Here is an 18,618-nt window from a genome sequence, read left to right as displayed (position 1 = left end):
TGTGTGCACCCGTGAACATGATAATACAAATTTAGACCAAATATTGAGAGACGTCAAACGAAACTGTTTTAGTATTATTTATCGAACAATATGATTGCGTGTGTATGCGCATGACATTTTAGCTGTCTCTGTTTATTTTTTTTCCAAAGACACCATCGAAATTCGAAATTTCCAAGACGCTCCATTTTTGCAAGAGCAATTTTCCAAAGGTGAAAACAAATTTCTAATAAAAAATTATTGCATTATCCTTAGGAAAAAATACCTGCTTATGGGCTGATTATATGGAGAAGCAAAAGCAATTTCATTTTTATAGGATGAATAATATTCTTAAAAATATTTAGGAGATTTTATAATTTGAATTTTTCTTATAGGATTAGTAATGTTATAGCCAACACGTAGATGTAAAACTATAGCTTATACGATTTACGAAACGTGAGTGCTTTAGTCTGTAAGTGATTTGGTACTGTACCTTCAGTCAGCGTTAAAAAATTACATTAGTAGATATAGCATGAAAATGCTTAATATGCTGCATAAAGTTTTAGTTTTTATTATACTATAACGTTGCGCGCCTCTAACTAGCACGCAACCAAGAGGTGACTGTGAAAGCTTGTATAAACCACAGAGTCTTGTAAAGGGTTTAAGTCCCTTTTTATTCAACGTACTAAATTACAATTGCGTCCTCTTGACGCTTACAAACTGTGCCAACTAGGCAGTCAAAATAAAAATAATAACCTGAAAAGAAAATAAAGACAAGATTCTAACTACGAGGCTCTCTAAAATAACTAACTCCCCGCGTTTTACAATACGGCTGCTAATTCAGCAGACTTGAAGCTCACTGGAACAATTTCCACTAATTCCCGCCAAGCACATAGGCCGCAACGCGGGTTCTTTAATTCTCGATTTCTACCTCCGCGCTCGCTAAGTAAGAATAACTCTCTCACCGAACTCGTTTCCTTCAATTTAAATCATACTACTTCCGCTGATAATTTGAATGCTTGCGCGTTCTACTCAAATTTACATATTCTGGCATTGGCAGTTCCAGGGGAAAGTAAGGCTTGACAGGAAAGATAGTTTAAACTTAAAATAAATGTTAGTTAAAGTAAATATAAACCCTACATTTGCCGCTGCCAGAATTTGGAAAACTTGGAAGCAGGTCCTACAAACGACCTGTTGTAAGTTTATCTAATTCTGAACTAACTAGCGAAAGCCTCGTTTACACAAAAAAAAAATCTTATGTAACAATTAAAATTCTGTTAGTCGTTACAAAGCTTTCTTCTTACAGCAACTTTTCCTGGACTTCATCAATCAATCTTGGTCTTTCCTTCCAGCATCTGGAAGGAATAAGTATCAGTATCTTTCTACATACATTATAATTTACACTTTCTTGACACAATAAATTTTTGTTTTTAACGTTTCGTTTTTCTTAGTTATTGCTTACTTCACATTCATTCAATTTTTCAAGCATTAATTTCACTTTACCCTGGCTCTCCACCGTGTGTGGTGTCAAACGGGATATTCGTGTTTTAGTCTTACAACACTTCCCCTAACCACCATGATTTGTTAGAATTCAACAACCAAATAGACACACCTTACTCGACATTCTACAACTCAATGAGCTACTTTAATAGTCTTAAAAATTCAAATGTAGGTGGAGAACCCTACAAAACACATTCATTCTAACTTCCCCCTCATTCATCTTTAAACATGCAGGCTTTCGCTCTAAAGCATGACTTTACAGTTTAATACTTAAATTTTGACTTCATTGCTTTTAAGCATTCACTTTTAGCATCTACAATTTTATGCTTCTAGACTAAGTTCTACTTTTACATAACATGCAAGTATTTACATACACTTACAAAAGTTTAATACATACGCTTTTTACAATTTACCATAAAATGAATAAGAGAAAATAAATTTTTACTTTACTCATTCTTCGCCAAGCTGGCGGCACTGAAACTAAAATTCTTATTAGTACAAGAATACGAAGTTATTTTTGTCTCCGGCCAAATTTTGGCTTTAACATAACAGAATTAGTCTTTCGACCAACAGAAAATGCTTGTTTTTAGCTTTTACACTTAAAGAAAATAATACTTTTGCCTTAGCTAAATAAAGTAAAACAAAACTAAGTCTCAACCGAGACATATTGACTTTCGTCAAAACATAGAACTTCGTACTTATGCATAACATTTCGGAACAAAAGAGAAAAAAAATTTATAGAAGGTTTTAACTTATCTTTGAGTTTTCGATGCTTGAAACTTCGTCATCCGTTTTTGACAAAATTGATCCCAAGTTAAAGGTGTCATGGATGTCAATCTTCTCCTTATTGATCTCCGCGTGTCGTCCCCGTTGCTCTTTCTTTTGCGTCCTCTACATGCTGGCCTCTTGACGGAGTAATCGTCTGGTTGTTGGCCTTTGCGTTTCTGCCTGGGACGGCTGGTCGTGACGTCCTCCGGTCTGGAGTCCTTCTTGAATTTCTTCTGTTCGTCGTATTTTTGTGCCTCCTGTTGGCGTTTCAGTTTCCGGAACGGCGGCCTTGCTGGCACCTGACTCTGTGGCCGTGTGCGCGTTCTCCTTGATGTGTAATTTCTCCTGCCATCTTTTATAGGTGGTGTTTTCGTCTTTACCACGGTTTCTTTACCCGGTTCATCTGTATTTTTGTTTTTCTTAAACGCCGGAGTTTGAAAATCCTTTTTTCTTTTTGATACCGACGTCCGGGTTGTAGAAGTGCTAGGTCTCTCTTCAGTTCTCCGTTTCTTGGGTGGTGGAATAGTTGTTGCAGTCTCTGGCCCTTCTATTTCGTTTAGACTTGAGTCCTGCAAGAAACTTTTAAGGATTTCAAAATCATTTGGATTATAGTATTTTTTCACCTGGTCGGGACTTGCTTTACAGATTTTCCCTCTCTCGTTTTTAAGATATAAGACTACTCCTTTGATTTCCTGAATTACATAGGGGCCTTCAAACTTTGGAGCTAGCTTTGCCATAAAATTGTCTGGGGCACTTGATAAAGAAAATTTCCGCTTCAATACTTTATCCCCAACTTTAAAATCTGCTTCGCGGCGTTTTCTATCATAATAAAGTTTCTGCCTATTTCTTGCCGTATCCGAGGTTTTAAGCGCCTGATCAATCAACTTTTGCACATCTTGTTGTTTAAACTCCTGCTCTCTTTGTTGCACAAAGAATAATTTATCTAAAGGCGTAATTAACTTTCTGCCTAAAAATAATTCTGCTGGAGTTTTTCCCGTAGTATCATGATGTGCCGTTCTTAAAGCATAAGCTAATTCATTTATGTAGCCATCCCAGCGCTTGTGATGTGTGCTAACGTAACTGCGAATTATTTTTACAATGTTTTTATTAACTCTTTCTGCTATGTTAGCCTGTGGTCTATACGGAACCATTCTGATATGGCGTATATCAAGTCCATTGCATATGTTTTCAAATATTTGACTAATGAATTGTTTTCCGTTATCGCTAATGACTTTTATCGGTGCACCGTATTTTAAAATGTATCTGTGTAAGAATGCATCTGCGACTGTTTTGGCTGACGCGCGTTTAAGTGGAACAATTTCTATCCATTTTGAAAAATGATCTACTATTACTAAAAGAAAACGATTTTTATTTAACTCGCTCTGGGGGAAGGGACCAAGGAGATCTATGCCTAAAATTTCATTCGGAAATGTAGCGCGAATGCTATTTAAGTACCCGGCCGGGCTGTAATTAATATCATTTATTAACTGACATTGATTGCAGGACCTGACATACGCCGTTACTATTTTGTATAATTGCGGGAAATATACCGCCTCGCGTACCCTTTTTAAAGTCTTTCTGACCCCGAGGTGGCCCGCTGTTTTTTTTTTTTCGTGCAACTCCTTCAAAATGCTTAATCGAAGCGAGGCTGGGATGACTGGCTTATACTCAAGACTTTCGTTCGTTGTTTTCGTATAGAATAATAAATTATCTATTATTTCATAGTTTTTTGCTCTATTTCTTATCGCATCGATATCTGTATGCTCAAAGCTTTCGGGGTCTTTTAAATAAGCATAGATATTTCCAAATTCAGGATCAGCTTTCAGTTCAGTAATAACCGTATCTCTAGAATCTAAAATTTTTGAAGTCAACACAGCGCATTTAAGTTCATTATCTTCATCGTCCAGTTTTATACGAGAAAGTGCGTCAGCTACATTGTTTTCCTTACCCGGTTTATATTTTATTGTGATATTATATTCTTGGAGTTTTAAAGCCCATCTTATTAACCTGGGCGTTAGGTTTTTTCCCGAGTAAAGTCTACCAACAGCCGCATGATCCGAAAAGACTGTTACTGGCGATTTGCCGAAATAAACTCGAAATTTGTGTACAGCCATTAATACGGCTAATGTTTCTCTTTCTGTAGCTGTATAATTCCTTTGTGTTTGATTCAATGTTTTACTAAAAGATGCCAGCGGATGGTTATTTTGCATAAGAACCGCACCCACCGCATAGTCTGATGCATCTGCCGCAATTTCCAGGTTTTCGTCCCCCTCAGGGAATTTTAAAACAGGGGCATTAATAAGCGCTTCTTTTAATCTTTCAAAAGCTGTGTTAGCTTCAGCTGTCCACGTAAATTTACTCTTTTTTCTTTTGATTACTAAGAGTGGTTCAACAATATTAGCGAAATCTTTTATGAAAGATCGATAGTAAGAACATAGTCCAAGGAAAGACGAAAGTTTCTTGGCGGTGTTGGGCGGTGGGAAATCCTTAATAGCTTTTATTTTTGAATCTTGCGTTTCTATACCCTTTTGCGAAATTTTATAACCGAGATATTTAAGTTCTTTAGTTGCGAACTTGCATTTTGAGGCGTTAATTGTAAGACCGGCCTCTTTTAATAATTTAAAAACTTGTTCGAGGTCATTAACGTGTTGTTCCAACGTACTACTCGTTATAATTATATCATCTAGATAAATTAAAGTTGATTTTCCTAGGACAAGCTTTAGAACAATGTCCATAGCTCTCTGGAATGTTGATGGGGCCCCACACAACCCAAAAGGCATGCGTAAAAATGCATAAGTGCCCGATTTTGTTATAAACGCGGTTTTATGTATATCTTCGGGTCTCATAGCTATTTGATAGCAGCCAGACGTTAAGTCCAAAGTAGACATATATCTTGTCGATTTGATCTGTCTAATGATCTCGTTTATAACCGGCAAAGGGTAAACTGGAAATTTGGTAATACTATTTAGTTTTCTGTAATCAATAGCAAACCTCCAAGCCCTTTTATCCGAAGGAGGAAACTCGTTCTTTTTCCTACATAGTACGACTGGACTCGCGTACTCACTATTTATGGGCGTTATTATTTTATTCTTTAACATCTCCTGAATATGTTCTTCGATGATTACGTCTTTTTGTTTGTCATAGCGGTAAGGTTTAGTCCTACAAGGTTTTTCGGCATTTAATTGAATCTTGTGAGTCACGATCTGACAGTTTCCCGGTTTTTCTGAAAACAAATGAGAAAAATTACTCACCACTTGCTGTATTGCTTTACTTTCCTGGTCATTCAAATGGCTAAGGTCCAATTCAGGTGTCTCCACCGGTTCCACCACCCTCTGGTCCATCTCCAGCACCACAGAACTATCTTGAAAATTTAATTTGGCCCTCGCGGCCCTTAAAAAGTCCATACCTAAAATAAGAGAGTGTTGGAGGTGTTTCACCACAAAAATTAATACTTTGAGATTTTCCTCTTTTACCTGTACGTTTAATGCTACTTTCCCGATGCAGTGACATGTTTTTCCTTGCGCCGCTATAATTTCCGTATTTCTGGTTTTAAAGAGTCGTATCCTAAAAAAATTCTTTTTGAAGAACTTTTCACTCATGAAATTTCCTTCTGCCCCTGTATCGATGAGGGCTTCTACTGGTACATCGCCAACCAGGACTTGTATAATTGGTAGCTGTGAGTTTTTTACGATGACTGTATTTAGATGTCTATTTGAGGGTTTTTCTAAAACTTCCGGGGTCTGGACCCTCCCTTTCACAGGCCCCTCTAGTCGTTTAAAGCTTTCCTTTCAATCTGTGTCTTCTGGGTACGCGGATGCTTATTTTCAAATTTTCGTTTTGGGCCTTGACCTTCGAGTTTCGATGCGTTAGCTTGATATTTCTTTCCCCCATATGAGCGATTTCCATTTCTTGTTTCCTCCTTCCTTCTGGTACTTTGAGAATATGTTTCCCCTCTCGCTCTTTCCGCGATTCTGCGATTTTGAAACTTCACCGCCAATTCGAAAAGTTCCTGCAATGTGGTTGGGTTTTTAATTTCAAAGTAGTCTTGGACAGCGGGTAACAATCTTGGTAATATTATTTCAACTATCTCCGCATCGGGTTTTTTCCCATACAACATATCCGTTAGTTTGATTTTTCGTAAAATAAAGTCCGTCAATTGTGCTGTATCCCGTTGATAGAAACTATATAGCTCGGCTTCCAGCCGTGCGCGATCTTTCACTATGGGGAAGGCCTTTACTAACGATTTTTTGAAATTTTCAAATGTATACGTCGGGCTTCCAAATTCACCTAGTAGAAATTTTCCTATATTTTCCACCATAGCGCGGCCTGTCCTCTTAGTGCTGATGTGGCGATGGCAACATTTTCACAGGGTAGAGCTGAAAGTGGTTTTCTATACCTTCGAGAAATACCGCCACCGAATTTATTCCGTCGAAATAGACGTTTGGCTTGATTGATGCTCTCAAAGTCTGGACCAGGTATCCAAATCCTTCTAACTGCGTTGTCATTTCTTGGTGTTGTCCAGCGGCTTCCATCCAATTTTCGGTCATTTCAGTTCGATAAGTGTTCGGGCGCCAATATAACGTTGCGCGCCTCTAACTAGCACGCAACCAAGAGGTGACTGTGAAAGCTTGTATAAACCACAGAGTCTTGTAAAGGGTTTAAGTCCCTTTTTATTCAACGTACTAAATTACAATTGCGTCCTCTTGACGCTTACAAACTTTGCCAACTAGGCAGTCAAAATAAAAATAATAACCTGAAAAGAAAATAAAGACAAGATTCTAACTACGAGGCTCTCTAAAATAACTAACTCCCCGCGTTTTACAATACGGCTGCTAATTCAGCAGACTTGAAGCTCACTGGAACAATTTCCACTAATTCCCGCCAAGCACATAGGCCGCAACGCGGGTTCTTCAATTCTCGATAACTACCTCCGCGCTCGCTAAGTAAGAATAACTCTCTCACCGAACTCGTTTCCTTCTATTTAAATCATACTACTTCCGCTGATAATTTGAATGCTTGCGCGTTCTACTCAAATTTACATATTCTGGCATTGGCAGTTCCAGGGGAAAGTAAGGCCTGACAGGAAAGATAGTTTAAACTTAAAAAAAATGTTAGTTAAAGTAAATATAAACCCTACAATACGATAAAAATGAAAGATTATGATTCCAAAGTTATGTCTTTTTTGCAAACAAAAAGCAGAACAGTTAATTACACTAGCGAAAGCAACCTTTTCAACTTATTTGCATTTGTATGAAAATTAACTGAGAATCTGAGAGCAACATAATGATTAGTATTCATATTTTGTACTTTTAAAATTACTTATCTTTAGCTAAAAATGGGAAGTAAAAGGATAAAGACAAGAAATGATAATGATAATTGTAAATTAAGTTGAAATATTAATTATTCTGATAATTCATACGTCTATTTACTGATATGATGCATAATCTAAGCATAAAAATGTCGTTTTATAATTCTCAATATAAATTACGAAGAAGACAAAATCAAAGTTTCGTTGCAGCAATAAAATGTCTTTGAAAGATTTTTTACTTCGTATTTTGCGCAATAGTTGAAAATTATAGCGAGGAAACAATTATGCTTTTTAATACAGAAAGAAAAATATTTTACTGGGGAAATATACAAGAAACATTATATATCAAACAGCAAAAATATTTTTAAAATATCTTATAAACGTATTTTTCCAGACGATGAAGTGTTTAAGATGTATATTCGTTTATTACAATTGCTGCTAAATAGTCGCCTATATTAATCACGTGTTAATATGTAAGAGACATAATATGTAATATTTATGACATCACATAATTAATTATTCATTTCCATAAAAAATTTCTATGCTTTTACATAATTTCATTTTACGTTTATTTTGAAATAAAAAAAAATATTTTTGTTTTCATACTAAAGCATTTCACAAAGTAGTTTAAACTTCGTTATGCAAACTTACAGAGAGGTCGAAAATACAGCAAGAAGCCACATTCTTATAAAAATATACAGGGTATCTAGAAAATGTTGCGACAAACTTCTGGAGGAGGTACGGCACATCATAAGGATTAAGAATTGCATAGGAAGCCATGCCCGGAAATGTCAGGAGTAAGTGGTAGCAGACATAGAAGATGGGGAAAGAAACAAGAGTGATTAATTTGAAACATTTATTGGACATGAATACAAATGGTGTACCACAGCCTGAATATTACAACAGATGCCCATCAGACACCAAACATGCCTGACTCCGACAGACCATTTATTGCCGGACATGTTCAAACCCAGCGGGAGTTTCTTTGATTGTAGCAGCTGCGCAGGCGAGTCTTGCCACGAGATCCATTTCAGACACAAGAGGATCGTGATACACGACACTTTTGATGGCTTTCCACAAAAAGAAATCAAGGCTCGATAAATCCAGTGAGCGTGGGGGCCAGGGCACCGGTCCACCACACACAATCCATCGATGCAGGAATGATCTATTGAAATGGCTATGAACATCCAGTACAAAATGAGTCCACTTCTTAATGACCCGTATTCGCACAAATTTTGATGCAGACGTGCAAACAAATTGTGGTATGGTTGATGTCTGTTGGAGAAGCGTTCTCGATAAATGCGTGAAGTGGTTCGTCTATTACCCTCAGCTATTCCATACACTAAGTGCATGTCTGCAAGCTCCCGTTTCGTATAGCGTTTCATGCTCTTCATATGGTGCCTACCGCTCAAATGAGGCAATCGTCACTTTCCACTATCAATCTCCTGTACAACAACCCCCTGGCGGCTTGCAATGACGTTTCTGAGCATGTGTTCCTATGCAATTCTTAACCCTTATAATGTGTCTTACCTTCCCGAGAAATGTGCTGCAACATTTACAGGGCAGCCTGTATATCCAGAAATATCATTCGAAATATAAGTTTAGAAATACCTTTGTACGTTAGAGGCTGCTATTTGACAACAAATCAATTGAGATTTAGGAAACAACCATAATTTGAGTCGTTGATTCAGTATAATTAGGATGCATTGCTCACAACTTCAGAGATGAATTGCATATATTTAAATGGCTATGGAGCAGGGAAAGGAAACAAATGAGTCGCGATATCATTCCATCGTCAAATACACCTCAACAAAGGTAATCCCATTCAACAGGCAATTGCGCTTTTTCACCAGAGATTACGTCGCTTTTGATAATTCAATGGAACGGGGCTACATTATTGCCGTGGAAAAAGACTGAGGTACAACCTTAATTAGATTGTTTACACAAAAATGAGAGCAAAGTAGTTACAAATACCTAATCTTTATCATGACACCGGTGTCTTTCAGTACAGCATATTGCTAATACTGCATGAAGAGCGCTTAATATCTCTCTCTCATATGCAAATGAACTAACCTTAGATAGGTAGGAGAATAAAGCCAATCAATATTCAATATTCAAAAAGCATATATGATTGCACGGGATTACCTACGACCTACATGAATTCATAATACAGTATGCTACAAGGATTCACCGCAGATGGACTTACAAGATATATTTTGGGGTTTTTTTCTAGGGATGGGGGAAATGCTACCTGATGTTAAAACTACATTTTGCAATCACATTAGTTTCCACATAACAGTACTGAATACAGTAATTAATCGCGAGAGCATTTTTCAGTGTTGATGTGAAGAATTACTAGGACAGAACATTTCCCATACGATCGATGTGATTTTCTTCTCTGAATGAATTTCTTCTGATTTCTGAATGAATCTGTGTAAGAGGCCCTTGGAAAAATTTTTGCTTATTTCAATGGAAATATCTATGAAACAGTTGAACGTAGCAGTTTGGTGAATGCGTGTTCACCAAGCACTGCCGAAGAAAAAGGTATATTTCCATTGATAGAAAGTGTGCATCATATCGCCATGCTGAAAGCATATAGTTAATAAATATGTTATAATGCCATCTATGCAGTCCCTTATTCTCATTAATTATTTATTTTCTGTTCTATCTGGGGGCATTTTCGGACGTATATTTCTTCATGAATGCGTTTTGTTGGTGTGAGCCAGACCTGACTATGAAATGTGTGTTATAAATTTCGAATAAAACGTATCAATTGTTTTTGATATAAATTAAGTTCAAAAGAAAAAAATTAAATGCCAAAATTCTGAATTCTCTTAAATATTTACATTGTTTTATAACCGATGAAATGTCAGGGTATACAGTAGTTCTTACACTAATTTACATTTACTAGGATAAGTTTCGCAGTTTCTTGGAGACAAAAGGCATCTTTGTATTCCTTATTAGCACTAAAAGGAAGTATAAGAATTTGAATTTTTTATTTCTTGGCCAGACAAAAGAGTCACTTGCTGGTAAAAGCACAGACAATGTATCAGAATAAAAGAAGATCTAATAAATATAAGATATCCTATCACAAAAGAATTAAATTGTTAATAGTTTGGGATCCTTGAGAATGAAATTTCTAGAATTAAAGATGATCTGGGAATGTGCTTGTCTTTAACGTATCTGCCCTAAATAAATATATATATACTACACATATATAATTAGCACTATATCAAATGTACGTATGTATTTGCTATAGTTTATGTGGTTTACAAATAGAGACTTAATATTAAATGAACAACAATTATTTTAAAGACTTACCGTGGCTCATGTTCTCCGTAATGTGCAAACCCGATGTCTGCTGTCTGAGTCCTGTTCCAAACACGAGTTCTTCATTGCTCATAGTGTAGACTCTAGATATTGTGGCTGTACACTTGAGTTTCATGTTCCCACTTCGGAAGTGTTGCTCTGTAACGATGAATTTCAGGCTCAGACTCGAAATCTCAAGACTATCTGCATGTAAAATTGTGGAATGCTCCATCTCATATTCTGGCTTTGCCTATAAAAGTAACATTTCAGAATATTTTTAATATCAATTTTCGTACGCAATTTTTTATACTTGTAGTAAATGCAAGTTAGGCATTTTTACTCTAATTTAGTCTCCCAGCATTTCTTACACTTTAAAGTTTTCAAATAAAAACATTAAAATCCAAGCAAACAAAAGGAAAAAAGCATTGAATCTCTGGATGTAGAGGTTTGAAATTTATATAAATGAGCAACACATGAGTAAAAATAATTATTTTGAACATCTGAAGGAGTATGCTTTGAAAACATAGAAACTGAAAATTCATTATAACTTAATATAAAAACAATTTCTTTGGTTATTGGTTTTTCTTCATCATTTAACTGTTTTTATACAAACTCAAGAATACATTAAGAAAACAATATATTTATATATAACTCATCCTATGCTACATGGTCTACCTATTCCTGTATTAAATGCCTATGGAATAAACATCAGTGTATGTCCGTCCGCTGCCTATGAAATTAGGGCACGGAATTTTGAATTCGCTTTATACAATATGTGAAAAGCTATCACCGAATGTTTTTTTTTTTTTTTTTTTTTTTTTTTTTTTAATAATTTATTCAGCTCAGAAAAATGTCACATGCAAATAAAATTTCATGAAAAAGTATTAAGTAGTCATTTGGGCAAACCTCTACTGTAGTAAATGTTCTTTTTAACTTTAGGGCTTCGGTTTGACCCAGTTGCCAAATTTGTCGAATACCAAAATATTGCAGCGAAACAATTTAATAATTTATTTAACCTGTTATAAAAATGCAAAACGTTACAATGAGCTGTACATAAAAATAACTTTAAAATTATATGAGTTAAATAATACTACCTAATGCGCATCATTTATAATTTTTTTATAATTAACGTTGTTGAATCTACCATATTGTTGTTAAATTCAGTTTTCAATGTTCGAATATCCATCTCCTTGCAACATATCACTAAGGAAAATATGATGATGTAATACTTCTCCAATAGTTTTCTGATTATTATGCTTCGTAAGATCGTTTTAATGCAGCAGCTGACTCGACTTAACTACGTTAATCGATTCAATAAATTTAATCTTCAGAATGTGTGACTAGAGAGCTTTCAAAAGAACATTTTGAGCTAAGTTAAGCGTTTTACAGTGGCTTACTACTAAATTATCAATATTATTATTTTTCTCGACAGAAAGTAATTACATAACATACAGCCAACCTAATGCTAATCCCAAAAGTAATGTCGAAAGCTTCCGATTACTTCTGTGGCAAGCTTGTAGTCCCCACAGATAACAATTATATTAGATATTCTCTTGCAGGAATATCGGATGTTCCGAATTATTGGATGTCCGATTATCGTACTTCTATGTATATTAGAAAAATTAGCGTACATAGCTACAGCTAGAAAATAGCATACATACAAAAATATTGCATATTTTGATAAGATAGTTAAAATATTGAATAATTTAAGCACTAAATATATAGGTTTTTCGACATCATTTATGATACTAATTAAGTCAAACAACAAAAATCAGCGTTAATTTTCAAAATTTTCGCAGGACTAGTTTCGATGGTTTTACCGAACCACCATCCTCAGCTGCAAAACTGCAAATGAACAAGATAGGAAATAATCATTATATAAGATAAGAAAACCTGGACAAGAATAAGCAGGTGGCGCCATCTGTTGGTGAAAAAAGAACTAAAACAGAATTTCTTTAAAGGCCAAAGGCAAAGATGGATTGGAATCAGGATCGTTAACAAGAACAGAAAGATTTTTCTGAATGTGAAATGGCCTTTAAAGAAATTATGTTTTAGTTCTGGTTTCAACAACAGATGGCACCACTTGCTTATTATTGTCCAGGCTTTCTTTTCTTATCTAATCATTATTTCCTATCTTGTTCATTTGCGGTTTTGCAGCTGAGGATGGAGGTTCGGTGAAACCATCGAAACTAGTCCTGCGAAAATTTTGAAAATTAACGCTGATATTTGTTGTTTGACTTCTGAATTAGTACTTATTCCGCGTGTTATTGTGTCTTAATTATCATTTATGATAGTTTCCTGGTTTGATAAACGTTTAGCCCACATGCAAATATTTTGAATAGTTACAGTCTTCCTTAAGTCTGATCTAATATGATAGATTAAAATTTTAAATAAATTCATAGATCTGTAGTCAAGCAAAGAAATGTTTTAATCCCAACTTGTGGTTAATTAAATTAAAATGATAAAAATAAACATCGGCTACACACAGATTAATGGAAAAATGGAAAATTAATTTTATTATGTACAGTTAAGCTTACCTTAAACCTGGAAGAAAAAAGGAAATATTCTTATTTATTCAAAAATTAATTAAATTTAAACGATAACTGATAAGTATTTTTAAAAGAAAATAAATGGAAAAAAAGCTCAAAAGGGTTTTTTTAAAGTTTAATATGGTTCGTCAGTAGAGAAAATCAATAGACATGTCCAGGTGGAATAATGGAACATTTTTATAGGATACTTGTTCAATAAACATTTAGACTAACATGTAAACATTATACGTATATCTTCTGTATATTTTAAAAATGCAAAAACATATAACGTAATTCTATAAAAATATTTAATGTTTTTAATTAGGTGAAACATGATACACGTTCCTTTTTTTTAAATCAGTCAGAATAAAAAGTGAAGTGTTATATTCTTAAGAATTAACTGAATCCATTCCTTTTAAATAGCATAGTTTGTTTTATCAATAAACATATATTATAATTGAAAGATAAATATCTTTCATTTTGCCGAATGACAACAGACTCGAAAGGAAAGTTAAACAACACATTTACTGTGAAAGACATTTAAAGTGAACCAACGCAAAATCGTCTTTAGAGACTCTCGAACACGACCGAATAATTTGAGCTTTGGCTTAAAATGTCCTATTTCGAAACTTTGACTAAATTTTTTTGCCAGGAAAAAGTTACGTATAATTGTTTGTTATTTGTTTTTCATGCAAAATGCTTAACAAAAGCTATGAAATATTTTTACAAATTAAAGTAATTAAATTAAATTTTTATCATTAAATTAAATTTTAATTGTAATTTAAAAACTAACAAAATTTGAATCTAAGAGGAACATATTTGAATTGAAATGAAATTTTATTTAGCATTTATAGGTAAATAAAGTTCATATTCTACTGTCTATAAGTCTATTCATAAAGGTGTTTATTTATTCATTGCGTTTCATATTTGATGCTAATACACTCTAAATTTGAAAGTTTACATAGAACATAATAACATGTTAATTTCACCACCTTCTGTATAAGTAATCATATGTAATGTAGAAAATGTACATTTTCTATGATCAACTATTCGGTATTTTTTTTTTTTTTTTTTTTTATAAAAGGGAGAAATTATATTGTTGAACATCACTCTTTGAATTAGAATGTGAGATCCAGTAGAACTGTGTTAGATAAAGAAATGCGCTAATTTTAAAGCTAAATTTTAAAGCTAAAATTTTAAAGCTAAATTTTAAATACGCTAAAAAAGGAAGAGGAAAATAAAAAATATACCTATTGTTTAGTTACTATACTGTTTATGTTATTTTCCATGAAATTATTTTGTTTATTCTCGTTTGATATTTTCTCGTTTAAAATTGTTTCATGATTTCATCACACAATGAGAGTAGGGAAAATAGCACTACATTGAAATCCCCATTATCATTTTAAAGTTCTCAGTTTTGTGTATTAATTTGCAACTCTAAATGTACTGGAAAAATAAAAAGCATTATCATCCTCTGATGTTCTACCAATTCTCAGATGGGTATATCAGAAAATAAGGTGGGATGAATAATCATCCCTGATTAATTGTCATCATTCCACAAGTGTCAACACTGCCATTCAACGCACTCATTTGACACTTTCGATTTCGTCTTTAACAGTGTGACAAACTTAAAGCCATGTTGCTGAAACAAAACCAGGATACTGCCGTGCCTTTTTCTGTTTTAACGCGTAGTGAATCTCATTGTTAATGCATGTTACGAAGTTAGAAGGTTAAAGCTAATTCGTGTCCGAGTTCAGATATTCCACTGAACGTGAACGGCAAATATTCTGCGAAGGAAAAGATATGGCATTACGAATGTAATTTCTAGGTTACAGTATAAGAAACGGAATATTTGAAGACTGGTTGAAGTAAAAAAATATAATGATGAGTATTATAGATATGAAGTGATATTGGGGGGGGAGGCAGCCCGATACTCTTTGCAGGATTTTCCAGTGGTCTTCTCATGACCTTCCCCAGAGAAATCCAGAAACAACAACCACCACCAGCGCCAACAAGAGCGTTTAGAAAAACATAAGAAAATATGAGTTACAAAATACAACCAGAAGGTACTACGACATACATCTTTGTTTTATCAAATTTCACACATTGATAAAGGAAAGCAGAAAAACAAAAAGAACCTATAGACGTATATCAATCAGCCTAAGATAAGCCTAAGATCAGTATAGTAATTTTAAAATAGCGAGTAAGAATGTGGGAAGATCATCCTGAAACATGATTTTAATGCGGGGTCACACTGAGCCACTAGGATATATAGATGAGTTCTTGAAAATTCAAGAACTCATCTATATATCTATAACCAATATACAAGTCTATAACCTAAAAAACTATAAAACTTGGATTGCTTAAATTATATCATCGGTGCACCCAGCACTCAATAAAATGGAGAGAGAATATTAACATTACAATGTTCATATGAAGAGACACTGGGAAGTTTTCAGAAAGAAATAAAGGTAGTCTTTCTTAAGTTTTATCGCCATGTGTAGCTAAACACATAAGCTTAATTTGCTTAGGATTTAACATACGATTCATTTGCAGTTCCTAAACATATATTTATAATAACATGCTAGTCTTTTAATTAAATAATTTTTTTTTAATTACGTGCTTTCTTCAGCATTTATTGCAGCCCAGGACTTCAAATAACGCCTTAATAATATGTTTGCTCACCGTTGTTCTTATGTACAATGGATACAAAGCAATCATATGCTAACCTCCAAAAGTACTAGCAACGTTTTTTCAAGTTTATAATTTCAGATTTCATAATAAGTATTTCTCAGTGCTTCACAGTTCATATAATCAAACGATTCAAGCAAAAGTGACATAAAAGTTTTCAAATAATAAAATTTGTAGTCAACCTAACATTCCCATTAGTCTTAATTATTCTTGATGTAATATTATTTTCATATCAATTTCCTTTATTGCAAATAAATACTCAAATCTATTTTTTTTATATATACGCCTTAAACCAGATTGCCATGTTTTACTGAAAAAAAATGTTTTATTCAGTATGTATAATGAATAGCGTTAGAGAAATATTTTTCAAAAGCTTTATTAATTTAGCGGAATTAAAGTACTCTTAATTACATCGAATGTGAAGCGCAGTTTTTGAAACTGTGAAGACCGGTTTTTGACTAAATAATCTAGTATGCATGTCCTTATATAAGAATTTTCTTAACAACTTCAGTATTTCCTTAAACATTCTACCAGAAGCTTTGTCAAGAAAACATTTTTCAATTTAGTAACCACTTCTGATGAGAAAACGATAAGTAGAATTTCCAGTGAATCTTCTGTTAGTGTTTCAGTTGACGTATTGACGTAGAACGCATGTGCCTGAATCAAAATATCTTAAGCTCTTTATGAGACTAATTTTACTATAATTAAAATTTTATACTTTTTTCCTGCTCTATTTTCATGCAGCTAAAGTAAAAGCATAACTTTCATAAGGGAAATTCTAGACAGTTTTATATTACGTTTCCAGCTGGTTATTTATATTTAGCCTATATAACGTCTTCTCAAAGGCTTTATTTCTTTTTATTTTTATGGTCAAAAGTTCCTTAAAACTTTACACACAATTTAGTATTTTAACTTTTTGCAGGTCTTAAAAAGATGCATCACTTGGATAAATTCACGTAAAATAATGCATTATAAACTCAGATTCATCATGACATCTTAAGGTAAATTTAAAGGTTTATTTTAAATCTTTAAATATATTTCAAGGATCTGTGATTAATTATTTAAATATAGTATCAGAAATGATCCTTGTAATAGTAAAACTAACCATTGTAAAATACTTATAGATCTTGAATAATTTGTCTTAACCCTTTGCAGCACAGTATATCCGGTCTGGACACGCATAAAAATTTCCTTCTGTACGGACAGAAAAACTGAATGAAAAATGATTTACAGGTTACTATAGGTTACTCTGAACCTTCTTTATTTATAATAGATGGCAGCTCAACACAAACCAGTCCATATATTTTAGCCATGTTTCGTTTTTAAGACCCTCATTTTTCAAAGAAATCTTCCAGATTTTTTTAGGGTATAAAAGGAATTGTTTGAAAAGAAATTTCTATGCTTTTTTAGCTGTATGCTAATCTCCTTATTCTATATTAGTTTTATATTTTTACTTTAAAATTTTGCCTAAAATCAAACGGCGAACCCTAGGTGTGCCCAGACCGGCACACTGATAATCTAGGACAACTGAGAGTCTGTATTCTTTGTTCCTCCGCATCTCATCGGTCAGTTTATTGACAGCAATGCTCGTTTCAGCACTCTTTTCGAAGCTCTATTCAATCAGTGTGCCACTTTGGGCACACCCACAGAATTAAAACGATAAGTACTATCTTCACAAAATTTTACTTGTGTACTCCTCTAGGCCTAATTAGACTGCCTACCTTTTTTTTTTTTTTTTTTTTTTTTTTTTTTTTTTTTTAATGAAAACTCCGACTTTAAAAGGTAGCGTGCTGGAAAGGGTTAAGCCACGGATAATTCGAAAGATAACTTTTGAAAGAAATTTATAATTATTAACGAATGAAAATTTAAAGGTGATTGAATCCACATAACTCAGTTAATACATTAGCTTGTAAGAATTTAAATAAAATTAGAAAGTAGAAAATTCCTTTATCCATTATAGTACGTACGCTTATTTAAAGATAAGGATAAAGATACTGTTACGAAGTGTCCAGGCGCGGTATAGGGTTGCCATAAAATAGCAAGGGACGGCAAAGTTGCCACATTTGGCGAGAAATCACCCATTTGGTGAGAAAATTGGCGATATGCCATGGACGGATGGAGAACTTTCTGGAACGAATTCTTACCGGTTTAGACCAGAATGTTCTCGAACACAAGCCAAAAGCTATATAAACCCTGCTGGTACAAGGCGAGCCAGTGTGTCTCGAGTTAGTCCGTGTGGAGTCGATCGAGTCGGCATCTGGGCAGCGAGTGCCGAGTGGGTCGTCGAGTGCACCGGAGGAGTATCTTAGTTCATCGCGGTTAGTGCATCGTAAAGAGAGAGTGTTGAGCTCCGGGAACGATTGAACCGAAGAGTCGGGTGCAGTGCTCTGTGCGTCGTCGAGTGCATCGCGAGTTGTAGTCTGGAGAGTATTGAGAGTACGTGGAGTCCCGAGAACGACCAAACAGAGTCGGGAGCTATACTCTGGTGCTTTGCAGTGAAGCTGTCTCCACCGTGATAGCTTGATAACCTGAAAGCTG

General features: G+C 34.3%; 1 protein-coding gene across 1 annotated transcript in view; it reads right to left on the bottom strand.

Annotated features, from left to right (window-relative positions):
* LOC118186918 (uncharacterized) overlaps nucleotides 1-18,618 on the bottom strand; it is a 329,689-nt gene that overhangs the window by 10,345 nt on the left and 300,726 nt on the right. The window contains exon 5 of the mRNA XM_085816245.1: nucleotides 10,874-11,111. Coding sequence (XP_085672371.1) covers nucleotides 10,874-11,111 — 238 coding nt within the window. The remainder of the gene's footprint in view (nucleotides 1-10,873; nucleotides 11,112-18,618) is intronic.

The sequence above is a fragment of the Stegodyphus dumicola genome, chromosome 1 (genome assembly GCF_044657685.1).
Source record: "Stegodyphus dumicola isolate Sdum_Otavi_A_Nest chromosome 1, ASM4465768v1".
In the NCBI taxonomy this organism is placed as follows: domain Eukaryota; kingdom Metazoa; phylum Arthropoda; class Arachnida; order Araneae; family Eresidae; genus Stegodyphus; species Stegodyphus dumicola.
Note: the sequence above shows the minus strand (reverse complement) of the source record. Positions and strands in the feature narration are given on the sequence as shown.